Source organism: Botryllus schlosseri, chromosome 2, assembly GCF_051294905.1.
Source record: "Botryllus schlosseri isolate E-star chromosome 2, Bs_hap1, whole genome shotgun sequence".
NCBI lineage: Eukaryota > Metazoa > Chordata > Ascidiacea > Stolidobranchia > Styelidae > Botryllus > Botryllus schlosseri.
The window spans coordinates 16,524,267-16,551,786 of NC_137237.1; the positions used below are offsets into that span (position 1 = coordinate 16,524,267).

General features: G+C 41.4%; 1 protein-coding gene across 4 annotated transcripts; it reads right to left on the reverse strand.

The window, feature by feature from the left end:
- Positions 1-1,700: 1,700 nt before the first annotated feature.
- Positions 1,701-25,350, reverse strand: LOC145433833 (cyclic AMP-dependent transcription factor ATF-7-like). Of its 4 annotated transcripts, none has more exons than XM_080311088.1 (15): positions 25,011-25,327; positions 21,289-21,391; positions 18,925-19,040; positions 18,501-18,602; positions 18,296-18,440; positions 14,346-14,565; positions 13,299-13,470; positions 12,937-13,058; positions 11,107-11,320; positions 10,424-10,522; positions 8,287-8,417; positions 6,887-6,968; positions 5,045-5,276; positions 4,186-4,277; positions 1,701-3,212 (listed from the first exon to the last, which is right to left on the reverse strand). In XM_080311088.1, exons 1-15 carry the CDS (start codon positions 25,113-25,115, stop codon positions 3,135-3,137), a joined length of 2,013 nt encoding a protein of 670 aa, XP_080167214.1. In that variant the 5' UTR covers positions 25,116-25,327; the 3' UTR covers positions 1,701-3,134. The 4 variants fall into 4 exon arrangements, with proteins under 4 accessions (XP_080167214.1, XP_080167215.1, XP_080167213.1 ...); XM_080311089.1 differs by having other exon boundaries at positions 4,186-4,280; positions 10,433-10,522; positions 25,011-25,325; XM_080311087.1 differs by having other exon boundaries at positions 4,186-4,280; positions 25,011-25,325.
- Between the last annotated feature and the right edge of the window lie 2,170 nt (positions 25,351-27,520).

The following is a 27,520-nucleotide window of genomic DNA, read 5'->3' on the forward strand; positions in this document are numbered from 1 at the left end:
TATTGAAATTTTCATTAGATCAAAACACCACAAGATTGCGATGTAATAAAAAGATAGAAAAGCTCGCGTCCTTACCGTTCGTCTGCTATATCTTTGAACATGACCATATATATTACATCCCTTCCTATGCGTGAAAGCGTCTCGATTTCATTGATGACTGTGCCTTGTTTAAGATGTTCGAGAGAGAGCCACCAAACTATGGTGTTCCTGACTTAGCAACGGCATAACTCCTCCGCTACCACGAACAAGTTAAGTTGAAGTTCATATCGAATCATTAACTATACACTCCACCACACAACTTATCCGACATTGTATGTCAACTCCGCTCAATTACATGGCTGAGTTGTACAACTGTACCCGACAGACCGCGAACGCGATTATAAAAAATATTTACCAAGGACATCTAGTATACACCTGATTCTAGCTCGATATCCCTGATATCTGTCAACAGAGAAATTTTGAGGCAGCGGAGTAGGACTGCATTCACACCGCGGCAGCAATCTAGTGAGACCTCACTGTACCAGTCGACGCCCGTGTCGCATAACTCTTTAGATTCTTACTGACAAACCCAGCAAAGTGTGTCCGCAAAAGACTGAGCGTTATCGAAGTATGAAAGTGCGTTTGGAGCCGCTTTCCGACCCGATTTGGTTCAGATATGGCTTGTTGTACCCGAGCTGTATGCCTTGGCTAGAACGATTCAGTGCGCTGACATTGTTGTCGCATTTATTGTGTCCCACCCCTGAAGGAAGCAGAACGTTTTAGTGCTACCCTTCACCAAAAAGACGAATATAATTATATGGCACATAGGTCTACCTAGGACGCTTACTCAAGTCAGTGTTGGGATCAAGTCACTACCTTCGAGTAACGAGTCACGAGTCATTGCACATTTTGACTTGAGTCAAGTCAAGTCAGTCGATTTTCGAAGGTGACTCGAGTCAAGTCAAGTTGCCTTTTCGAAGTACGAGGCATGCTTATGTCATTGCATTTTGCTAGCTGCCTGAAATACAGATTAAGTGGTCATTGATTCTGAACAGATGAACGATTATAGAGTTGCCGAATATACATGCAAGAAGGCCCTATATCACTCGCATATAGCCTGCGTAGAAATGCTAAACTACGTAACCAATTGCATAGCCTCAGTTTATAGTTACCAGCCAAATAGAGAATAGAGAAACGAATTGATAAGATGCAATACATTACCCATTTACAAATTGATACGATATGATACAATTCGAGCCTGTGCCAATGGTTCGGGACTATATAAACAATATTCGAATTCAATTTCAATAAAACAAGAGGTTTGGTTACGACAACGTAAGCTGCAAGCTTCGATCACTTCGTTTGCGGTCAATATATTTATGGGAGAAAAATGGAGGCTCAGTAAAACGCACGATCATTGAATGATTGGTCGCTCTCAATCCGACCTTATTCAAAATACTGAGATTTTTATCGACATTTATTGCTTGATGACTTGAAATTGACTGGTGAATTTTGCTCCGAGTCACGAGTCAATCCACATTTCTGATACGCCGAGTCAAGTCAAGTCATTTTAGCAAAGTGACTCGAGTCAAATCAAGTCATACGAAAAAAGTGACTCGAGTCAAGTAATGACTAGAGTCATCCCAACACTGACTCAGATTAGGGGGACTGCAGACTCCATCGTGGTGCGACCCGATATGAATGCACACTGCACAGAAACATGTGGAACGGTATTATTATATTTCGAGAAAAGAGCGGATTAATGAATTCATGCAAAAATGTACCACATATGGGTCACGTGACAGTCACGTGCAGGAGACAGCATAACAAAGACCCCTGGAAAACTAGGGGGTGCGCACAAGACGAGAACGGCTACAAATCATCAGCAATGTCGCATTTTATTCAAAATAACCCGACTACCGGATGCTGGGATAGATTGGAGTCTGGTGCACCCTTCAGCCTAAAACATACGACCTCAGCATCTAATTTCAATAGATCAAGTTACCTCCGTTACGTTACTATTTCCGGCATCAATGCGACGTCGCAATCGCAATCAAACGTAGTCAACTACCGTCGTCATATGTTCGGGACCAACCAGAGCTTTAACATGATACCTTACAACCGCAATACTCTAGTTATATAAATGGCGCACATTACCACATCGGGTGTGCAAATGTACTAGCAACGGTATGATTAGAAATAAAAAAAGAATCTAAAATATCGAGAACTATACATTCAAAGCGTCAAAATCGATAGAAGAAGTATCATTCGCGATGGCAATTTTCCGCAGATACACAATCGGCTATCGTGCGTTACATCGAAATCTATGTAAAGTAGTTTGTAAACTAGCTCTGCGGCGTGAAATAATAAAAAATACATAAACATCTATAAAAAGTAGCTGGTCATAATGTGAACAAATGAGATCAAGAGCGTTGCTGAACCCTATACTCCTATTTAAAATCTGATCGTTATGCAAACTCGATTCTTAAAAATAAAGAAAAGGAAAGAGCCCGTGTTTAAAACGGATAAAACGTCAAAATGGCAAAGTAGGCAATCTGATCAGCTAGCATCCGACAGCTGTCGCTAAGCTGACACGCGGCCAGAGCGAGGACGAAACAACAAAAGCACATCACAATAAAATAAGTCGAGCAAAAGCTGGAACATTCGGAAAAAAACACAACATCCAGGGAGAAGCTGAATGGACACGGTTCCACAACGAGATAGGATGCAACAGAATTGTACTCGGGTCCTTTTGGCATTACGGACACATCGACTCCCACCGACTGATATCTGCAGTTACTTTCCAATCTTTCATAACGCAGTAAGGTTTCAAATCTAAAGGCACTTTTCGTGCTCATCGCTACTTGATTCGTACAGAAGGATTCCAATGAGTAAGTCTTTTGTGTGTTATATTTTGCGTTCCGCATCAATTTATTGATTGTCCGGACGAGAATCGATGGTGACTGCGACACCCATCTTTGCGCCGGGCACCCTCTGCTCTAACAGGGCAATTGTATCATATAAATGGGTCAACGTTGTTGCGACTGTAAAATATCTCTCATATGTGAAGCATAATATGATTACTCTCAATCCGGAAATACTTTGTGTTCAAACGATGGTCAGGCGACGAGGCTAGAAGCAGTGTCGTGTCGCTGTCACGTGCCGGCGGTGGTTGACAAATTAGGATTACTGCCGTAGTTCGAGTTCATGGTGATTGCCGAAGTACTCGTGACCTGATCGAAAAAAGGGCATTTAGTCGAGTAATTTCAAGAGTTGGACAATACTACTGTAAGTCAGACGAGGAACTTGAATAAAAGTACCCACGTCAAAGTAACGAAATCTGCTAGCGTACTGGCTTAAATTATCCAGTTGGCCCACATACAAAACGGCTGACTGTGCCGCACACGTATATAGTTGGGAATTTCAAGCTGTTGGTGGATACAACACTACGAAATACAGAAACGCTTCTGATGGTGAGGACTAGGGCGATTTTGGCATTTTTTACTTTAAATAACTAAATTTTGACAAAATGTTGCACTCAAGTATTTAAATTAGGCATTGTTGCGCAAAACGTTAGAATTGAGGTACATTTCTGGCGTAAATTATCTGTCCTTACAAAGTAGCTTTGCAAGAATAGAGAAATTGTTTGGTGGCAGCATTGAATTTCAGTGTATACTGCCGGAGTGCCTGTAACAGACTTACCGCTTCATACGGACAATTTGATCAACATCGACCTTTTTAGGCCGCAACTCAAATGTGAGATTTGTTAAGATCTCGCGATCCACCCATAAGTTGAGAACCACTGTGCTATAAGAACCAATGTTAATCACGCAGTCAAGTTTCAGATTTGAGATATCGGTGTGAGCTTGTAAAAATCGCTGACCTACTCGGAAAGTCGCTCGTTTTTAGCCGCGTCAACTTATTCGTTTCATTCGATGGTTTACGATTCACAATGAGTAGACAACGGGCTAACTGCAACCGCTACATTATAAAGTAGTCTACGAGCTTCCCAAATGCTATTCAGAATTTCAATGTACTTAACTTTTGTTATAATATATCGAAGGTATCCTTCTTTACCTCATTTTCTCGTGGCACCCGAATTGAGGACAACCGTCCTACACTAACAAATGGTTGAAATTTCATCGGCAATCGAATGTGATATTTTCGATAATGCGCTCATTTCTCGTCATGTCAATATGGGCTCACCTGTGGATAATCGTCGAGAGGATGTTCTGTTTTGCAAGCGTGGTTCGAATTGTTGTGTAGAGACGACGAAATCCGCATGTCCATGCTGGAGGCTGCTGAACAGACAGATGGTTTGTGACGCAAAGCACACGCAGTCACCGTCAATACAATCGCCAAGTTTATGAATCATTCCCGTTGCTTTCCCACATAATTCAACGAATTTTTTTACGGGATCTGAAGCGCATCGCTACAACAAACGAGTGTCCGCGTTGTCCAATTACGACGTGTCCCGAGCGAATAGCAATTTAAAACGCATCACTTTATCAAATCAAGTATGAAGGACCCTAAATGTGGAGCAGTATTTGGCTGACAATATGACAGTCATCAATTGCGTCCACATTCACGACAAAATACAAGTAGCTTCTGCTGAACGATTACCAGTCTGCCTTCCAGATTACCATAATCTGACATCTTGATAAGGCCCGCCGACACACACAATCTCATTTTCATTGCATGTCCTTCTGTTACCTTCTGTTACTTTTCATCCAATACACACAAACACCTCTTATTAATAGCTGCATACTGCATGCAGTGGTCGGATTCAGCCGGGTCGTACCGGTTTTACGGCACCTCTTTCATAAATATTTGATGCGATTGCACACAGCATACGGAGACCTTACAGCGCAAATCTTGTAAAATATGATAAACCAGGTACATTGTCAGTAGGGCTGGGAGAAATGAATCCGATACTGTTATATCGTCATAATGAGTGATACTCAAACACTCGATTCGAGGCCAATCGAATCACTCAGTACTAGATTTTGCCCAGCCCTAATCTTCACATGGGTACGGGTAAGAACAACCAAATCCAGCCGCTTACCTAAACCAGGCTTGACGTCGTCCTCATCTCCGTTTCGGGCGTCCATGTTCTCGCCCCTCTCAATGCCGAGCAGGCTGGCCGCGGCCTGGACCGGATTGGTCACGACGGCTGACGGGTCACCGCCGGCGATGGCCAGCTTCTGCTGCTGCAGACGGGTGATCGGGCAGTCGCGATGGGCCAGCAGAAGCTGCTTGAGCGAGGCGACCTCCTCTCGCAGCTGGGCCACTTCGCCCTGTCAAAACGGCGGGGATGTAAATCCGTGACGACAAAAATGTGTTGGTGCACCAGGGTAGACGTGCCGTGTTTGCGCGGGCACCTCCACATTCTTGTAATTGACTCATCCTACTGGGTAAACTGTGCTTACAATCAATGCAGAAAAAATATCATACTGGGCAACACTTATAAATAGGAAACAATGATAAGCGAGTAAAAACAGAGATAGCACCCAAGCCAAACTTCAGAGGCGTGGTACCAAGCAGACATGGGGTAACGGTGATTGGTAATCGTAATCGATTAATTCACATATCCAATTGATTTCTTTGTAAAATAACGATTCTATATTACTAAAATATTCACCTTTACTATGACATGACTACGACTGCGTCAACCGAACATTGTGAGTGAGTGCATGATACCACAATACTGATAGCAGAAACGGATTTTTAACCTCCACATTACATTATTACATCTCAGTGTTAGCAGTGCTCTTCATAGTTCAACAATGATGTATTGTGACATAGCCAGCATATGACATTAAATTTTTTAAAAAGGCTATTATCATCGAAATCGTTATATTGTCTTTCAATGTGCTTAATACTGAAGTTCAATGAAGCAAAATATGCAATTGTGAGTTATCATGGTTGCTGTTCCATGTAATCTTTATCATAATCGTTTACACTGGTGCAGTAACCACCCCATGTCTGGTACAGAGTCACACCAAGTCTCAGGTCAATTATCACTTTACGAGAAGTATATTCCTGACGCAACAACTACGAGTGAGAAACCCCCGGGACCTACTTTCTTATTTGCAACCGCCCGGGTGTGCAAGCCGTCATAAGAATATCTCTGTACATCAAAAACAACATTCGATCGCTTAATGGCTGATAGGTTGAAAGTTCAAAACATAAGATTGTTTCAGAGAACATCAGAGATAGTCGCACGTGTGGCGACCGTAAACATGTTTTTACAAAGTGCAGAGCGGAAATTTAATGAATGTACTTCTCGCTTATGTACAGCGAAAACACTCTATTAAACGAGGCTCAATTTCCTCTCTTCTATGGTGTCGAACATTTAACGTACACTGATCGATTTCATGTCACGTTCAGTCGGTCATTTACTCTACAGTGTATGAAACTTGGGGCTATTGATCAGACGCAACGGATGCAGGCAAAACGACATGCGACGCAATTCGCATTCGAGCAATCTGCCTCAACTTTTGTCAACTGAAACGAAAAGTGAGGCCAAAGCCCTTCCATCTCGGTAAACTTAGTGGATGGTGTACGCGAGAAGACAGTTTTGCAGCAGCAATTGCAAATTCCGTGATATAGTTGAGGAAGAGTCGTGATGAAAAATGTTATCACTCGCAAATATTTAGTTCAAAAATGATTTGACGTTCAACTTGAGCATTGTCGTTTATCAATTCACTCACTTGCCTCATTGATATCATTCCACACCATAAGATTTTTTGCCATAGCAGTATTGGTAAACAATTAGCGGTGGGGCGCAATAAAATAGTAAGATGTATCTCAAACATATCAATGACAAATAGGGAATTTCTACATGCCTGACTCTGCCGTTAAAAGTCTGTACCTAGGGAAACGTACGCCTTTATCCGTAACATACCTGAAGGCTAACGTTGGAATTGGAGAGTTCTTTCGCTTTGGATTCCAATCCGTTGACCCACTGTTTCTTTTTGGCTCGGCATCTGGAACATACAAGACGTCGATCTTACCCGACAGCATGCAGTTGCAAGCACAGATTTCAACAAAATCACATCAGGGAAAGAATACTTCTCGATAAATGAGGCTTACGGAAAATGATCAAATATTAATGTAACGCAGACTATCCACCGCGTTGGTCACACCTTTTCATCTTCATTCGATACAATTAAATCGTCTGGGGAGTAGATTGACGGAGTGCTTCGACCTTCGACACGACGCGGCAGAAAAGTTTGGCCAGCAATTCGATTGTCATTGATTTTTTAATGTCAAAGTTTAAACGGGCGAGATACAGCCGAATGACGATAAAGATAAAGCAAGCATGTGGGTTGAGTTAGGGTTTGATTTGGGGTCTGGCTTGGGGTTATGGTTGATATAAGTGTTAATTTTATGGTTAGGAATAGGGTTAGATTTGTTTTAGGGCAGAGGTCTCAAACACACGGCCCGCAACCGTATTTTGGATTTCGAAGTATTGGACAATATTTAACTGCCATATCTCCTTTTTTATTAGAAAACTGGAAATTCGCCCCAAAACTACTCATTAAACTTCACTATTACATCACTTTCAAAAGTTACCACTGAGTGGAAGATCAATGAATACTTCGGCGATTGGACATTTCTATTGCTATTGCACAGTAATCATTATATTCAAGTTGTTTTAGATCTGTTCCAGTTTTCAAAGGTGAATCTAACACTGATTAAATTTGACATAGGTAATGACATGATCAATAGTTTTGTTATCAGGAGTATGCCCGAAACCCGGATTAGGCTGTACTGCTCCAATGCTCTGATTTCAGATCAATCTTTGTAAAATTCTAAAATAGTCTACCTATAATTGTGACACGTCAAATTTCCGCTAGCTGCAAAATCATAACGCGACAGCTTTTACGATGTCCTGATGCATTTGTACTCTCGCATGATGTCTTCAGCAGCTATGCCAAGTACAGCAGAAATTTCATTCATATATTTTAAAATGTGATTTTTTTCGTGCCAAACGTGAATTCACAATAGTAAATCACATATGTCGGTCTGCAAGGTCCCGTCAAGTAAGGCCTACTCGGAAACACATTGAATTCCCCTATTATTGGTGTTGCGGCCAGCGGCGCCATCAAAAAGTAGGAAATTGGCCCGCGAGCACATTTGAGGGTATAAAGTCACGTTCTTAAGTGCCGCATGCTAAACCGTTGATTTTCATTGTGTCGCATACTCAAATATCAAACAACCAATAAATATACGCAGACTCGAATAACGACACGTTACAGCGAGCCAACGTACAGTATCCCGCAAATACACCGAGTCACTGACCTGCTGGCTGCGGCTCGATTCCGCTCCAAAAACCTCATCCGCTTCGTATCAGGGTCGATGTTGTTCTGTCGTCCTCTCCGACGTCCTGTCTTTTGACCTTCGTCCATCCCGCTCGATGATGTGACCTCGTTCTGCGAAGGACAAAGACTTTTCAAACGGCATTTATGAGCAAAGTACGAAGTTTTCGCAGATTCAATCATTAAACCAGAGGTGCAGAAGAGGCGGCAAAGGCTGTTTCGGCTACGAGCAACTTTGGGAGAAGTTTATTAGCCCGATGGAAGTCTTAGTCTAGGAGTTTTCAAAGTATGGAGTATCGAAAGTTTGAAGATGTACCTCTTATGCGGCCCCAAAGAGTATGATGCCAGGTTGCCAGTGCTATATTTTCTCAACAATATCTACTGCATATTGCTTTCAGGACTACATTGAAGATTTTCGTGTGCCCCTTATCATATCTACTGCGTTGCATGTGTGACGATGCTGTGGGTTGATCGCTACTTCACACGTTTCCGTTAACGAGCGTGACTTTCTACTACACGTTTTGCTGCAACACGACCAACACAGGCTTCCACGTTGGTAAAAATGTATCCAAATCAGAATTGTCGTTGATATAATTCAACTTGTAGTGTTAACTTAGTGCTCAAAGAAATTGTCTCTCACTAGGACGTAAATTAGGGTCACCCTATTTTGGAAATCTGAAAAGAGGACACTTTTTCAAAATTTTCAGACCTGCAACACTGAAGCAAAATCCTGAAAAATGGGTAAATTTTCCGCACTTCGTGGTCGGTTGACTAAAAAAAAAGACAGCTTTCTGGCTCAGCTCTCAAAATAGCCCTGGGAGCGTTACTTCAGTGCTGACTTACTGTATCTCAGTCAAATTTTGCCCTATATTTAACCAAAATTCTTAAAAAAGAGGACATTTGAGCGTCCTCTGAGGACACTTTCAAAAAAGGCAAAAAAGAGAACAAATTCTCTTAAAAGAGGACTTGTGGTAACCCTAACATAAATCGTTACTCTACAAAATAGGTCCGTAGTGTCAAGGAGCATGCTCAATTTGGATTAGAGTACTCGAATCCTCGTGCCCAAACCTAGTATTGAGGCCTTGGCGTACCTTCTCCCCAGACTAGGCGAAAGAGATGAGCTTTTTCAGCCGTTAGCCTCCCAAATAAACCGAGTATTTTTTAGTCATCAGTATTGCGATTTTTTTACATGTCAAAAAACGTCAAAATTAGGTCAAAATGGTAGCGTGAGGTCAAAAAATGTCATTTTTTTTACAAAGTCGAAATTTTTTGGCAACCTGTCTTTCGTTTGTATCATAGATTTTGCACTGTCGGTGAACTTATTATTTGACATTTTACAGCTTGCAGCCTTCTTTATAAGGCCACTTAAACTTTCAAATGAGACAAATAGGTTGACATGGATTATGCTCAACGTACCGCAATATCTAACTGACGCAAGACTGCGTGGGCACTGCATGGTTCTTATATCAAGAAGCGCATGATGAAAAAATGTGATGTAGACATCATAGCCAGAATGAAGCAACACGGTTTGTCACCAGTGTTGTCAGCCAACAACTGCTCCTGTTGAACGTTCTTTCCCTACTCCTTGCAAGCTACTTAGTAAGGACAGACACTTTCTACCCGAGAATGTAGTAGGAAAGTATCTTTCGCTGTACAACAAAAACTTTCAATTATTTCTACCATAATGCGTAATGTAACTACTGGAATTCTTCATAGGGCAAGATTTCGTTAAAATAAAGTTTTTTCATGTAAAAATTTGTCAATTTTGAGTCAAAAAAGTTTTTTTTCAAGCCAAACTACTTCATAAGGACAGATAGTTCCATCCAGAAATGAAGATAAGTAGTACAAGTAAGACATTATGTGAGAAAACACCCAATTTGCATATTTTTTAAGGTCAAAAAATGTCAAAATTTAGAGTTTTTAGGTCAGAATCTTCCGTTTTTTAGGTAAAAAAAAACGCCCTAGTCATTAGTTTTCCAAATTTTGCAGACAGGTTTTCATTAGTTGTACATGAACAAAGAAAGGTTGAAACCCCCGGCGCAGTCGGATTGAATTTTAAAAAAACTCCAGGCCCATAGCAAGTTAGCTATCCGTCGCAAGCAACATGAAATAACAAGTACTCTTCTTGCCAGATCGTTTTCGTCCGAGTCGAGAGAGTATTGGCTTTCCAGATCGATGTGCAGGTTCGGATTGTTTGACGTCAGCGTCTGCTTCAGCTTCTGCGAAACGGAAAATCGCGTATTCATAACTTTAAAATACTGACGCCAAGCGCATGTGGGTTCCCGTTCCAATTTCTCCAGCTATAGCTCCAATATGATATAAGTATGAAATATGTTGAAATTGACACATTTAAAACTAACTCAAAATCGGAAAATTTGAGATTACTCGGCACGACTCGTCGCTTTGCAATTTTGTGTGACCCTAGTGGCGAGATGGTGAGGTGGTATGATCCACAGCTGCAACAACAATGAGTTCCGGATCCGACTCCATAATTCCTTCCCAAGTGTTGGAGGGTTATTTATATGCTACAAGTCAGGAGCGACGGAATCAAAATAAAGAATATCGGCCTGGTGCAAATGACCATTGCAGTCGATAAACATCACACCATGCCACAAACACCACACTCGACACGAGTTACTTTGAAAACTTCCGTAAATTGACTTGAAAAATTTTGAGATGACGGTCGCGAGTCACTTTGAAAATACGCGTGACTTGCCTTGTGAATGAACACTGGACAGTTCCCGGAATGACTTGACTATAGTCCAAATTTGAGCTGTCTCAACGTTAGCGCAAGAATGCGTACCTGCTTCGCGTCCATGCTGCCTAAGGAATTTTGATGAGGCAACGACTGCCGTTGATTTTGCATGTGCGACGGAGTCGGCACCGACCGAGACGACGTCAAAATCTGATGGTTGGCCATTCGACCGGAAGTGTCCGCGGCAAGCTGCGAGAAAGGCGGCAGGCTCTGTTGCACCGACATGTACGGGTATCCGTTGGCGTTTCCCGTGTGCATGCCCCTGAAACCCATGGTTTTTCGTTAATTAATCGATCGTATCGGAAATTATCTGCTGGTCGTTGAGGCAGCAGTACGGATAGGTAGATTCTTAGTGAATACTAGGGTTGTCCAAAATTTGGCAAATCTCGAAAATGCTCAGTTGTAATGTCTCATTCTAAACAATAAGCCTGCAAGAAGCTCACAGGAAAATCGTCAAGATTTCGGACAAAGCTTTTGAAAGTAGCTGGCAAAGAGTGGGCGTGCCACCGACCATAGGCCGACGAGAAGACGAGTAATCACGAAACCACGGCTCTTGATTAGCTAATCGGCTATGCCTCGATGATCACGACAGCAGCAGCTTGCTGATTAGGTGTTCAAAGAGTCCGCTACCGGCGGTGATTCCGAAAGCGTATTGTAGGTAGGTTGGCAGATAATGATTTAACATTAATTCGGGGCATGTTGAGTTATAAAACACACGATGAACGAACAACAGCTGCTTCACAAAAACTTCTAAAACATGACTACTTTATTGCGAAGAAAATCGTTGTAGCCTACATGCCTTGTTTTCATCAGGGGACAGCAGAGGCGCTTACGCAAATGGTGACCAAATTCATCATTTCAGAAGAGATCCATCATCATTGAATACAAATATGCAACTAAACAATGACACTATACTTTGTGTGATCATATTGGGCTCAAGTTGTAGTATATAGTTGAAGTTTTGAATGCTCTAGGAAATTGCTGAATCAGCCGGTCATGCTTGGCACTTTTCAGATGCTTACAGCAAATTGAATGCACTTGTAAGTGTTGTCATAGCGTCTTTCATGCTCACTGTTGATTCCTATCAATAATCTATAGAATGAGACATTACAAGGGAGCATTCCTGAGACTTTCCAAATTTTGGACAGCTAAAGTGAATATGTAGTACATACTGAATAAACTGCCATAATTTCACTATCAGCTTCAACTCTTTCCCACATGGGTTAGTAGAACGGCTCACTCTGGGTAATCTTATCTGATCTTCACATCAAGATGGACCGACATAGTGATATTACATTCATATTTTGGTCAGTGAAAAGATTTTAGATTCAAAATACGAGTAATGATAACAATAGCAGGAGGCGTGAAACAAAACTAGTATCAGTGGCACTGTAGGCCCAAATCAACGTCCGCAAAACTCGCTGTTGTACCGGGCCTTGAAAAGGACGGAAACCGTCAATTATTGAGCCACAGCTTGACGCACTGCTGAATAAAGTGAGTGAAAAGCTACACATGCTGCACTCAATATGTAAAAAAATTTCGATGTAGTCCGCAGAAGAGTCAACTATCGTTGTCGTAATCAGGTGACAGTCCGAGGCAGGCCGATGGCTATGAAAGTCCATAGGTCGCGACCGACTCATATGAGTGTGGCATCAGTCAGTTACAGCGAAAATTCCGTTTATCAATAAAAAATCTCCCATTGATGAAACACAAACATATCCTTTGCACACCATAAGGTTAATCGGCTTTGCGTGTTATACGTGGTTTATCTCCCTATCTCCAGGTGACTCACCATTCAATAATGCATCGACGACACAAAGCCTAAAGGTAATACAAATACGCAATTTGCACAGCCGAAAGCTGGCAAGACCAACTCACATATTGACGTTGATCTGACCGGTGGATGAGTGGGCCGGAACCTGCGTTATCACTGACGTCTCCCCGTGGAAGCTGGGCTTTCTTTCCAGGTTTGCAGAATCAGGATGATCCAGCGAACCGGACTGTGATCGAGAAGAAAAATTTGACGGAGTCATTCCGAGAGCCATATTTGTTAGGTTCAAAACCAACCACTAGGCCTACTATACTATCCTTGCACTTCATTCTCAAGTGTGTAGACGACGACTTACTCTACTGAATAGTATTTTAGTAAAGACATGCTAAAAACTGGGCAACGGAACCATTAGGTTTAAACAAGAGACGAAATAATCTACACACAAGCCTGCAACATAAACCGTTCGAACCTGGGACAGGGGTCTCCTTTGCTCCATGTTTTGTTGAACGTGCTGCTGGATCACCGACGCAGATCCCCCCGGCGCAGACGGCATGTTTTGACCGACGGGCATTGCGCGGCACGTAGGCGGAGTAGGATTGTTGTTGACCGGCACAGACACGTTTTGAGTAGGGAAAGGCGGCCTGAAAACGTTACAAACGTTGTTATTTTTTATTACACTTTTCGGGTGATTATTAACGTAATCTTACTATTATCATTACACCAGTGAATAGACTTTCCGCAAATATGTTTGAAGAATCAATTTTTCAGATACGATAGGTCAAACATCCTCTTTCTAAGGCTGATATCGAAATTCAGTGAGGAGCCGTCAAAACAAATCATACATCAAATAAACCGCTGTATATTGACCGATCAAAAACTTTAACGCAGAATTTTGGATGCAATATCATCCGATTTTAGTGTTTGGTACACAAGCGGTCGTCGAATTTGATGATTCCTTGTCGCACCAAAATTGCGTTTCAAGCTTATAATTGAGGCAGGAAGCATTTTAATTAAACAGTTTGAAATCACTGAGAAAATGTGGAAGCTAACAACTTTTCTACAGCCTCGCCTTGGGAGGGCACTCGAACACCGAACTCCGATTGATAGACGGCTCCAAAGATAAGTTGGCATTGGAAGAGTGGTTCTTAACTTGGAGAACCCTTACGCCAATCTGAAAGCCTCTATCCGCGAAATTCTACCTCATTAACATCTAATCAACTGTGCATCAACAACAGTGTCAAAATAACAAAACCATTAAAACATGATGACTTCTGCTGTATGAGTCGGGTGTGTGGTTGTTTGTGGTATTCATGGTGTCTGTCGCCTACTATGGTCATTAACACCAGACCAATTTTCTTAATTTCTATTTCATATTACAACTACGCTATCTCGCCCGACTCGGGTGACCGTATGTCTTGACCTTCAGCGAGCCCGTGAGACTGGGTCAGTGAATTCCCCTTCGAAACCCCATTAACAACCACCGCAGTAGACGAAACAGATATTAAATCCTACTCACGCAACGGAGCTGGGAAGGTCCGTTATTGAAGAGGTCCTGGACGCTGTCAAGTGCGACTGCGACGTCAGAATGTGCGACTGAGACGGCGCGGCCATGCTCTCCGATTGGCTGTTGATGCTGGTCATGGTGGCAGTGCTCGCAGATGCTGCGTGGATGAACGCCTGCGCCAGCGCAGCATGCTGTGCTTCTACAACTGCCTGCACGCTTGGGTAGAGTCCGGCTAAAAAAACGACGAAAATTACGTGCCGGTTCTGCGCTTGTAATCAAATGCGATGCGAGTAAGTTGAGGTAAATCAAGAATTAGTTTATTGCAGTGGGCTAGAAGTTAATCACCTCTTCGCTCACAGCTTCTCATTCAATTAAACGACCAGTTTCAAACTTCCCGTTACAACACGGGCTCCCAGATTTTCAAACGAAATCTTGTGAATCTGTCGGGTACTCCAGACTTGATGTACACTAGCACACAGACAGACACTTTCAAGAGACCTGACTATTTTTGAAACGCAATGCTGCCTATCGGTGATGGAGCTTGACAAATCACATTCAACAAAAATGAATTCATTCAAATTGCGGGTCCCCCTCACCCCAATAGCATCAAAAATTAAGATAGGGCGGTCACAAAACAAAGCCTTATTAACAACCGTGCGTACTATCATGCGCGAAGCCAGCCGAGAAAAAAGAGGGGGCTTGAAAAAAGGCAAAGGTTTGGATTTTTTGAAATATACCAATATAGCATCAATTCATTAGGGTTAACTGGGTCAAGTAGGCATGTGGAAATGTTGATTATAGAAGCTTCTCGTGTCGACGAACTTACGCGTACGGCAAGTTTACCAGCGAGTCCGGCAATGCCGACAATTAGCGAGAGGCCTATTGCAGATGCGATTGTTCAGGCCAGCTTCTCGCCAATCGACAGCACGCATCACTGCTACTACGAATTACTGATTAGCAACTGAATATTGGAGATACAAGGGGGATTTTAAAAGGACATTTCTTGATACCAGAGTCAACGTCCCAATTAATCAAGGCAGCACATCCTGAAAAATCTCCTCGCATGTCACAGTTTCGTTTCCGAGAAATTTCACGAAACCGAGATCGCGAAATATGCAATTGCTGTACTAATTAGCAACTGAAAACTCATTAATCAAGATACACTGAGAAAATGAGCTCAATCGATTCTGTATACCAAAGAAACTTTAGAGTAAGCTCAACCTGGTCAGGCCAGATTTTTTAAATTTGATTCGAAAAACAAGACCATTGATTCAGCACACTAAACTGATTCGAAAACTTGAACACCGCGCAAATAACCTGACATTAGTGTCCAGACAACGTAGGCAGAAGTCTAAAAGTACAAGATGATCAGCGGAGCAAACTTCAATACCTGTGTGATACATGGCTGCTTCTCCCGAGTGACTAAATACATTTGAATGGCACGAAGACTGGTGTATACCAAACAGGATGTCATGGATCAATATGCATTTCCCTCAAAACCCAAAACAAGTTGCCTAACTCTAAACTTATAGAAAATAGTCAACACATACAGGTCGTGCAGCACGGTGCACAGATACGAAAAACCTAATGTGATAGAGCGGCGGTACGGGAGTGTTTCATATCGAAACCGTCTCTAATTGTCCGATATCAGAAATGGGAAGTTTGGTATCCTTACTGGTCAGTAAATGCCGCTAATCACATGCACATATGCAGTAACGTTGGTAGCAATAGAATTGATAATGTTGGCCAGAAAATCGCAAATTTAGGATGAATATCATATGAAGCGATTTGAATTTGTAATTGAGCTAGTTTTAGGTAATATGTTCTTAAATCTAGTTCACATGAAAATTGCCCTAGCTAGTTTTGATACTTCACAAAGAACCGAGCAAACCCAGTTTACTTATATGCGGTGTTAGTCTACTAATACGGTGTTAGTCTACTAATACATCGCAGATCAATAGACTACATTGTGGTGGTCATTCGAGCTGAACAACGCAATGCAAAATTTCATTTCGTGCAATCTTTTAATCCTTGACATCCAATCCATTGTTTGAAGGCTAGGATAAGTGGCTGCGCATATGACTAGGGAAACAACAAACAAATGACTGTATTAGGAAATATGAGAGGAGAATCTATCTTAAGCGGATTTTAAATAATGCTTGATACATTATCTCAAGAATAACATCGACGATATCTTTATTCATCAAGGAATTCATAAACTTTATCTTCGGGCAGAGTTGAAATAGAAATATGACCGACTGTTTCAAGTGTGTAGCTTACGTAATAATTCCGCTATAAACATGATATTATTGAAGTGTATTTAGTGCCATGTCTTATTTCACTATTTCAGAAAAAAATTAGATCACACAGACGCATAACGGCCCATCAAAGCCGACAAAACGGAAGTCTCAAGCATACCGGGCAGAAATCTAGCCTCTAGGCACATACCGCTCCACTGATATTTGGATATTCCATTGAACATGGGATTAGCGTAGAGCAGTAAGTAGGATAAGGATTTGGTTGGATGGCGAGTAGGAGAAAGTCATCGGATAGGAGAGAGTGTACCTATCGCCATTCATACGGAATGAAATCCAACACCAAGTGAACAAGATTTGATTTAGGAACGCCAAAGAATGTGCCGTTAAAAATAAGTGTGCGAAAGCTCGATTCAGACGCTAACGTGTGAAGGATATATTTACACGAGATGAGCTTGACATATAACTCAATGTTCAAAATATGCCAAAAAGCAGCACCTCCCTGCTTCATATTACTGCAGTGATCTATTCAACAAAATCACTCGAAACCTTGAAACCATATAAGCTTTGAAAGTCGATATGATTCACAGCACATACATTTTCCATCATACCTCAATGACTAAAATAAACAAATCCAGACCAAAACCACAACGTATAGTGTGACCAAACTATTGAGAGTATTCAAGGACTAACACTGAAATCATAAAACGGAGCCATGGCATAGTAAACTTGTAGTCATTCCACTAGGGTAAAACATTGGCAATTGCCAAATAGTTTACTGCACGGCAATCAAAAAGCCTAATTTGCCTATACGTCCCAAAGGACAAAGAACGATACCATATCTAGCAAGAACACGGTGATCAATTCATGAATTGCGCAAAGTGCAATCGATCACATCCGTAGCGCTGAAACTTTCATTCCACTTTCAATGGCCTTGAAAGAGAAACGTGTCAGCATCAAAATAGATGACGTAACTTAAACCATAGTGATATGAGTCTGTGACAATGGGGATTTTCCAATGACAAGTACTTGATGAGGAAAAACGTCACAACTGCTAGCGTTAATACACTATCTCGCAAGACAAACAAGCAATGACAAGGCACAGGAAAACCAGGGATGGGCAGTGTAGACTGCCAACTTCCATCTTGAATTCATAAAACACCAAAACGTAGCTGTCATACTAAGTTTGCAATCACAATATGCAGCTGGAAAGAATGAATTCAAACCACCATTACTTTACTCACACTCACAAAATCATTGGAATATCCCATTGAAGGTTGAAATTAATAAAGCACCTATCACATGTTATGCATACACGAACATGGAAATAGAATGTCACACAACATCAGAATTTTTGAATTTAACAAACGTCAGTGTGTGACATTTGAGTTCCGAGTTCTTATAAAGCACTGCCCTTTCGGTCATTCTATCGGCATCAAACTTAGAATAGAACTGTGCGTGAAGATGAGAAAAACTTCAGTAGGCTACCGTTGAATATTGAGGTGAATCGCAGATTAACCTACGGAGCGTATAGCCTTGACCCAGCATGACATGCTTCGTTACCATACTTCTATTGGAATGCACAGAGAATTAGTCAACAACATTTTCACCATAGAAACTAGTGGAACAGATAAAAATTGCACCGCCCAACACATCACTTCGTGAGAATTGAAGGAAATCAACTTAACCACAGATGCTAATACTCACGAGCTGAAAATGGAACTATCGAGGGACTGATCAAAGTCGCTGGACTGAATCCTTGCGGCGACGGTAAAGGGGGTAGAAAAAATTGGCTTCCTGGAATTATCGGCGAAGGTAGGGTCGGCGTCAACGTAATAACATGTACCGGTTGCTGTATAGAACGAAATGTGCTTTTACCAGGAATGGACGAGCAACACAATAAAATCTTTACCGCGACTGGCTGTCCGGACTGCGACGCGAACGGGAGGCTGGTCGGTGTCCTGGATTTGTTGCCGTCGATAATCAAGCCCGGCACAGCGGATCGGCGTGCTTTCTGTTGAAAATAACATTGCCATCCAGTCAAAACCATTTCGGTTAGGATTGAGTAATCCACCGAGCACTGATGAATAATTCAATCGTCTTTTCAACCGGAAAGCGCATGTCCTCTAAAGTCAAGATTTCACAGGTGGAAACCACTTACGATCATGCACGATTTTGTATGTATACCTTTGGTGTAGGTTGAGAAGTCTCAATCCTAACGAGGCGTATCATGAATTCGAACAATAAACACTCGAATATAATTTACTTATTTACTTAAATCAGTATATTGGACAAATTTGAATTACCATGCCGCACGTAAAGTCTTCCAACCTCACCTCTCTCATGCTGGAAGCTGTCCTTTTGAACTCGGAATCGAAGGGATTGCTTATTTCTTCGAATAAACCAGATTCTTTGCCGTACTGAAGGAATTTTGTCGGGGTTGGAGTTTGGTCTGTGAGAATGATACGCGGTAATCACTTGCCTGCTGCCTATACTGACGGATATTTTGTTCCGCAATAGGCCTTGTGGAACAGCCAGTAAACATCGCATGAAAATCGCAAGGATTTCAGTCAATACTCTTGTATGTAATGGAAAATACATGGGCTACTCACAGAAAGACAGATTTGAAATGAAGGCGGGGCAAAATCAAGTACGTTGGTGATTCGATTCAGAATCGAGTACTATGTGCCCTATTCTAGTATCACTCATAATGATGTCCCAATGGTGTGGATGACTGGTAAGTTCAAATAGGTATCTCTTATGCCACCAAAAAAAATATCGGCAGTTGTCGATCATATAAAAGGTGATGGAGCTATTCATAACCTATCACTTCATGGCTATTTCGCAGAAATGTCGTTTCCAGCAACGTGCATATCTAGGTGGTACATGTTTTGGACGCTGTGACATGACGAATCACGCTTCCACGGCCGTAAATAAGAGGCTACGTCTCAAATTCTGATATTTTGAGAGATCTGTTCCCTTCTTCAATTATGGCTTATTGTCATTTTGCATTGCTTGACCAGGACAGGCATAGTGGATCACTAGTAGTCGCCAGGCTTTGCACTAGCTATGGCCTACTGATGCTTGGTGACGTTTCTTTAACGGTAACAACCCGTGCGTATCATAAAAGTACCGTACGATTGGGGTTGTTACCCACTTGCTTGCAATAAACTTATAGACTCAATTAGACTGTCTAGATCAGTGGTTCTCAAACAATTTTAGACACGCCCCCCTTTATGATAGTGAAAAATTTCACGCCCCCTAATCGTCATATCACAAAATGCAACCAGAAAGCTAGCAATCTCAAGGGATAGTTTGATGGCATAGAGATAATAACGGATGAAGAGAGAATTCTCATATATGAAATTTGAAGAGCTTCTTGAAGGTATAAAACTTCAATTACAATTGAATAGTATATTCGTATTGAAATGCATCACGATTGTTGATATTTAGGCCTATACAACGTTCTTTCAAATTCTCCACTAGTTGCTGACGATTACCCCTGGCGAGTGTCAGTCGAAAATATTCGGGTTCCATTTTATAAGACCGCAGCTTCACGACCCCCTTCAGATGCTTTCACGCCCCCCAGTTTGAGAACCACTGGCTTAGATGGAGCATTGTGTGGCATCTATTAGTAGGGTTTAAATTTTATGATTCTCTTTGATAATAATTGAACTCTTAGTGGCTGGAGGTATAAAATATTTATAGATAATATTCGATCCGGATTCGAGTACTCGAATTGTTGGGTCCAGCCCTATTTAACAGTAACAATACCAACATCATGTTCGAAAGGCAGAATATCCCAGCAGGAATGAAAGGGATGACAATTAGCCGAAGGCAAACCAATAATCACAACACAGTAATTTGAGATCCATTCAAGACATCACAATAGGGCGGTTCAAAAATAACCTTTTTTCCTTAATCTTGCGGGCTACGTGATTAAATTGTTAGGTTGCCTTAAAAAACGACGCATACCAAATTTGAATTCATTCCAACCAATATTCGCGGTTTACGTAGAGTTTGAAAATTTTGAATTTGCCCAGAAACGCAAAAAAAAAAAATTTTCAAATTTTTCTGCCAACCCCATGAAATTGTTCGGCTGTCTTCAAAGACTATGCAAAACAAATTTTACTCAATTCCAAGCCGTAGAAGCGGAGTTATTCCAGTTTTTCGATGAAAATTATTGAATTATCCACCGATCAAGGATAATCCCAGAATTATCAAAGAAAAACTGATATAACTCCACTTCTACGGCTTGGAATTGAGTCAAATTTGTTTTGCATAGTTTTTGAAGACAGCCCAACATTTTCATGGGGTTGGCAGAAAAATTTGAAAAAAAAAATTTTTTGCGTTTCTGGGCAAATTCAAAATTTTCAAACTCTACGTAAACCGCGAATATTGGTTGGAATGAATTCAAATTTGGTGTGCGTCGTTTTTTAAGGCAACCTAACGATTTAATCACGTAGCCCGCAAGATTAAGGAAAAAAGGTTATTTTTGAACCGCCCTACATCACAATTTTTAAAGATGGTTTATTGTGCCACTAGCAATAGTAGCTGTAATGATAATCACCGCATCAACCAACTGGAAAATACAGTGCAATGTTGAAATCAATAATCTCATATTAATTACTCTGAAAAACACGAATTTGGTCACCATGGTAATGTCTCCTTGATTCTAAGCCTAACAATCGCCTACTTACCAAAGGGTAACATATCGGAGAGTCCAGTACGAGCTGGTCCTAGTTTCAAAGTCATCTGATGTTTTTGTTTATGAACGGCCAATTCCCCGGCGCTGTTGAACGTCTAGAAATTTCAGACAGCTGATGAACGAAGTCCACTAATTCGAATATAGGCAAAATGAAAATATATACACCACCCTACTATGCAACAGTATTCCGATTTACTTTTAGCTGGTTGCAGTGGCTGTATGTCGACAAACGACAATGAAATGAGTCTTCAAAATATTAGAATAAAATTATTGAATGCACATGACATAGGCTACTACCGATCATACACAGTGAACTGTAATTAAATCAGAGTCGGCAAGAGCCTAGAATGTTGCACAAAGGTTACTTTTTCTTCAAGCACTTTACACCATACTAGTGTGGAGTACTATAATGATACGTCTTCAAGTAATAGTATTTAAAAAGGGTGCATGGTACATAGCTCATCTATACCCTCCCTCCAGGGTAGACACCGTATCATACTGGGTCACAACTAGAAGAGATTACTGAAACCTTTTACAGGTAATCAACTACTATGCAACTCTCTAATGTATTCGTAATTTTTCATTGGGGAATATTCCACAGAGTTTCTGCGCTCATGCACCCAAAACCAGTCTGTAGCCTATTTGATTTTCACTGCCTGCTTGGGATGAATCATTGGCTTTATCAGGCAATTATATGTTATGTTGTGTGCATGTCACCCCGTATTCTGAAAAATGGACAGGTTAGGGCTATATTGGATCTCCCGCAGGCTGCAGCGCCACTACTGTGCAATAGGGTTGTTCAAAATTTGCAAATAGCTTGGAATACTGCGGATCCATGGCTTATTCTGTAGATTATTGTTAATAAACAATAATGGGCCTGAAAGAAACTCGCAGGAAAGTCGGTAAGATTTGCCTAAATGCGTATGAAAGTCGTTGTTGAAGACTGGGCGGGCCACCGACAGCAGAGTTGCGAAAAGGCGGACAATCACGAAAGCACGTTCTTGATTGGGTAATCGGCTAAGCTTCAATGATTACTGGAACAGCTGACTCGGATTCGGGTGCTTCGCTTTACTAAATTAAAAGTCGGTTTTGCTGAGGTCAAGTCTGTTAGTACTTAGTAACTGCTGTGGTTCTGTAATCTGTACAAGCGGATCTGGGTGGATGAGTCATCAGTAGTACTGTAACACGTGTTCTCTGAATGCTTCAGAGTTGATAGCAGTAGTTTATGATTTGGAGCAACAATATTGCGCGGTCATGGCAGAGGCAAAACGGCGAAAGAATGTACACATGGCGCAGCGAAGAACAAGATCTAAATCTGAGCAGTACTTGGTCGGATATACTTGCGATTGCATCTGTGGCTCGAGATTACCTACTATACGAGAAGTAATGAGTTACTTTCTGCATCTGAAAGAGCATTGTCCTCAGTCAATCCCTACTCATGAACTGTGTAATGTGGTGTTGGATGATGTAATGACAGTTTGGAAAATGGCGAGAATTGCAACCATGCAGAAATCACTTGTGGTGCCATCACTTCAAAACCTGCACAAAAGATGGCGTGATCACATGGTATGCCCACCTCAAGAATAGCTTGAGCGGTCTTGACAGAAAACAGCAATTCAAGACTCTTATGACTATTCCTATATGGTTTGAAGAACGAGCAGCAACGGCAGTTGATAACTTCAAGCTACTATACTGACCAGAAAAGATTTCTTTACAAGGATGACTACAGACAATGTGCGACTAATGCTCTTGCCCTTCTCGGTGCAGGTGAAGATATACATCATCACAAACCCTGCAAGATGGATGGGCACAATTCTGTATGCTCAGAAGATGTTAATGTGGGCTTATCAGTTACATTACAAATCTGAAGAAGTGGAACTGATGCATCGCTCCAATTTATTTTTAGCTCTCTTTTATATCCCTGCATGGGTTGATTCTAGCATCGGTCGTGATGCAGCCGGTAATGGCTTGAGATTCATTCAGGACATGTTGAGTTACAAGTTCCCAAAGCTGCTTCACAAAAGCTTTTAAAGCATGACTGGTATATCGTGGAGGGAACCGCTGTATATGCCTTGGTTTTGCCAAGTGAAAGCAATGAATCTCGAGAAAATATGGCAAAGACGCTCCTGCAGGCAGAGCCAACTTCAAAGTTTCAGATAGGGGCCCGCCTTCGTTAAATGCAACTGCACAGATTAACAAGGACACTACTTTGTCTGATTTTATTAGGCCACAGACGTGGTACATATTTGATGTTTTTCAATGCTCTGGGGTGTGGCTAACTCGACCGGTTGATGTTTGGCACTTATCAGATTCCTACACCAGAATGAGCTCCTACATCAGTTCTGTCAAAGTCGCTTATGATGCCATAGAACGAGGTGTAAAGCTAAGCACAGACTATGCTGCAATCTTGACTGACAATGAACAACAAAGAGACAGTCCGCTTCAAGCTGTGGAACAGCATAGGAAGACAGTTGGAGACAGCAGGAAGTCAACTCTAATCAAAAGCCTGTAATCTGCAACTTGTGCCTGACAATGCAACACCGATCCTGCAACATACATTTTTTAATGTCTTTTGTAAATAGTGCTTTTTGCCTTCATTCAATCGCGAATAAAAAGTTTAATATGCGTTCGTTATGGGTGAGACGTCGACTAGTCATAACAAGTGCTACTGAGTTGTTGACTGCTGGTGGAAAATTTTTGAGTTTCACTCACTGTCAGTAAGTTTTGGAAAGGTCGAAGGTAGCAAGATGCATGCATCTAGTTTATTCGTATCTCAACTACCGAGAGCAACTGTGCAATACATAGCAACACTGCTATACACGTTCTGTAGGTAGATAATAACTTGGGCGGTTGCCATGTTGTACTATGGACTCTCGATGACAACATTAACAAAGGCAATATATTATGTCTGCAATGCCACCAACAGAAACGACTGCACTACAGCAGACAGAAATCGTTACCAGCAGTGTTCACAAAGTCGGTCTTTCAGCTAATCAGTAGCTTATTATTACTGGCTTCAACCAATCAAGATTATTGGCTTCTGTTTGCCCGCCCACTTTATCGATTCTCCGCCCACTCGCCGACGGCTACTTTCAACCGCATTTAGACAAATCTTACCGGCTTTCCTGCGAGCTTCTTTCAGGCCCATGGTTGTTTTTAACAATAATCTACAGAATAAGCCATGGATACGCAGTATTCCAAACATTTTCCAAATTCCGAACAATCCTACTGTGCCACCACTCCGCCCACCAGTGAAAATAAACTTCTGACACAACTAGTATCGGTTGAATATGAATAAAATAGGTCTACCATACTTTGGAATCAGGAAAGGAGGAACCTTTGTTCAAATCATAAAGTTACCGTATATTACCGGAATTGAAGAAGTCTGAAATTATAATTTTTACTGGAAATTACTCCGATTTGACTTCAAATCACCCGCTTGAACGTCCGCATAATATATTTTGCATCATTTATGGTGTTTTTTAGTAGCTGTCAAAGCTGAAAAGGTGGACATTTAGGCGTCCTCCAAGGAGATTTTCAATTCCTGAAACGGGATGAAAAATCCTTCTAAAGGAAGACGTATGGTAACCCTAAAATCTAATATATAATAATAACCATGTAATACAAACAATATGTAATACGAATCACGAGGCCTACAATGGTCTAAGAAGAATTGACAGTAGCCAGAATATCTCGATTCAGGAGTCTGCTTACCTGATTACAACCCTGTGTAGTACACACGATTTTTCCATTCCCTACTCTTGCGTCATCGTTCGATGTGTCAGAAGGTGGGGACGAAGATGAAGTAACTGTTGACATATTTTCACTCAGATCTGCATTATCCAGTCAAGCAAGCTCCGCATGCATAATATCATGGAATTGATACAGCTCACGATGGTCAAGATGGTCTGAGGTAATCAAGCTCAGGAACTAAACTGGTTTGAAACTCACAACTCCAAAGTTCCAATCAAATACTAACTGCTTTGCTATAACTATGGCAAAATAAAAAAGATACGGTATGTATTGAATTAGACTCTTACACTTTATATATAACAGTCTCAACTGTAGCCATTATTTACAAATAATGGTAATCTTATTTAAATTACAAACCACAATAAGCTGTCAAATCCTCACACGACGTAACTTAACCAACCTATAGATAGCTGCCGGGCACTGTGCGTATTCTACCAGTGAAATCAATGGATCGAAAGCTACTGATAGTGAAAATACATAATATGCATAGGATAAAACTAGCTAATGAAAATTATGAACTTTTGAGCTGAGTACTAAGTACTTGCGCAAAATACATCGGAGATCGGAGTGAACAGTGAAGGCTTGAAGGGCCATAACTTTTCTAGCAATAAAAAATCGAAAGTGTCATGTAGCGCGAACACGTTAATATCATCACTAAAATGAGCGACCACAATAATATGTGCTCTAGCTCCGTACTATCAATCAATCAATGATTATATTTTCATCTGGAACACACACACAATATACAATGGGATATACAAGACACACAATGCGATGTGTTCCAACCAACCAACCAGTCTGGGTCTCCTGAGCTGGCATTCACCTCGACCTATAGGACCCGATGTCCGATGTCACAGTCTTCTTCGATGTTATTCTTTCTTCGTCGGTTCTTTTTACAAGATGTTTCTTGCTCTTTTTCTTTCTTTATCTGGTCTTTTTTTCTGGGCTTTTTTGTCGCCGAACGGACAACGACACGCGGGACGAGGAGCCCAGAATAACAGTGACGGCGGGAATCGAGCCCAGGTCGCCTGCTTGGATGGCGCCGACGTTTACCACTACGCTATCTCCTCGTACTAGGTCCAGAGGTGGTCGGTCAGTAGCGAAGTACTTCTACTTTTTTAAAGTACTTGAGTAGTTTTCCGCTACTTGGGTAGTTACTCAAGTAGATCAAATTTCCCGTTTCTTCTACTTCGTATTTTTTTGTTGTGATCTTACTTACTTACTTTTCGCTATTTTCAGTTTGTCAAGAAGAAGTAGTTTATTCCTACAATCAGGAAGACAGCCTGATGAAATTCGGGGCTGTTTTCACGGAGCATCAACATTTAATTTTCATTATAGTTGAGTAAAGCCCAGAATTTTCGTAGCGCTTCTCGCACAGTGGTATGGAGCAGTGTTGGGATGACTCGAGTCATGACTTGACTCGAGTCAGACTCGAGTCACCTTTTTCGTATGACTTGACTTGACTCGAGTCACTTTGCTAAAATGACTTGACTTGACTTGACTCGGCGTATCAGAAATGTGGATTGACTCGTGACTCGGAGCTAAATTCACGAGTCAATTTCAAGTCATCAAGTAATCGGTGTCGATAAAAATCACTCTATCTTGCATATGTTCGGATTGTTCGCGAAACGCTGATGTAAGAACCCGTGAGAGCGACCAATAATACAATGAACGTCCGTTTTACTGAGCCTCCATTGTTTTCTCACAAATAAATTGACCGCAAACGAAGTGATTGAAGCTTACAGCTTACGCTGTCGGAAACTAGTATAGTATATTAATTTTTATAGCAGAATGTCTATTTCTGTTCTGTGTTCTAATAGCCTTAACAAAACTTCTTGTTTTATTGAAATTGAATTCGAATATAGTTTATGTAGTCGATCCTCAACCATTGGCGCGGGCTCGAATTGTATCATATCAATTTGTAAATGGGTAATGTATTGCATGTTGTCAATTCGTTACTCTATTCTCTATTTTGACTGGTAACTATAAACTAAGGCTATGCAATTACTTACGTAGTGAGCAGTTCTACGTATATGTGAGCGATACAGCGCCTACTTGCGTGTATATTTACTCTATATTCGTTCATCGCTTCAAAATCAAGGACCACTCAATCTGTATTTCAGACAGCTAGCAAAATGCATCAGCAATGACGTAATCATGCCTCATAGTTCGAAAAGGCTACTTGACTTGAATTGTGACTTGACTCGTGACTTGACTTGACTTGACTCGACTTGACTCGAGTCACCTCCAAAAATCGACTGACTTGACTTGACTCGAGTCACCTTCGAAAATCGATTGACTTGACTTGACTCGAGTCAAAATCTGCAATGACTCGAAATGACTCGTGACTCGAAGGTAGTGACTTGATCCCAACACTGGTATGGAGTGACCAGTATGATTTCACGAAACTATTGGTGAATATAATTTAGGTAATGGGTTGCGTGGTTCCGTTCACACCGCATTGTCGCCCA

Coding starts and splice junctions, on each gene's coding strand:
- LOC145433833 (XM_080311087.1), bottom strand. CDS start 25,115: ATGTCAACAGTTACTTCATCTTCGTCCCCACCTTCTGACACATCGAAC. Junction 18,441..18,500: donor AGTCCGGACAGCCAGTCGCG/GTAAAGATTTTA, acceptor CGTTCTATACAG/CAACCGGTACATGTTATTAC. Junction 13,471..14,345: donor GACCTTCCCAGCTCCGTTGC/GTGAGTAGGATT, acceptor TAACGTTTTCAG/GCCGCCTTTCCCTACTCAAA.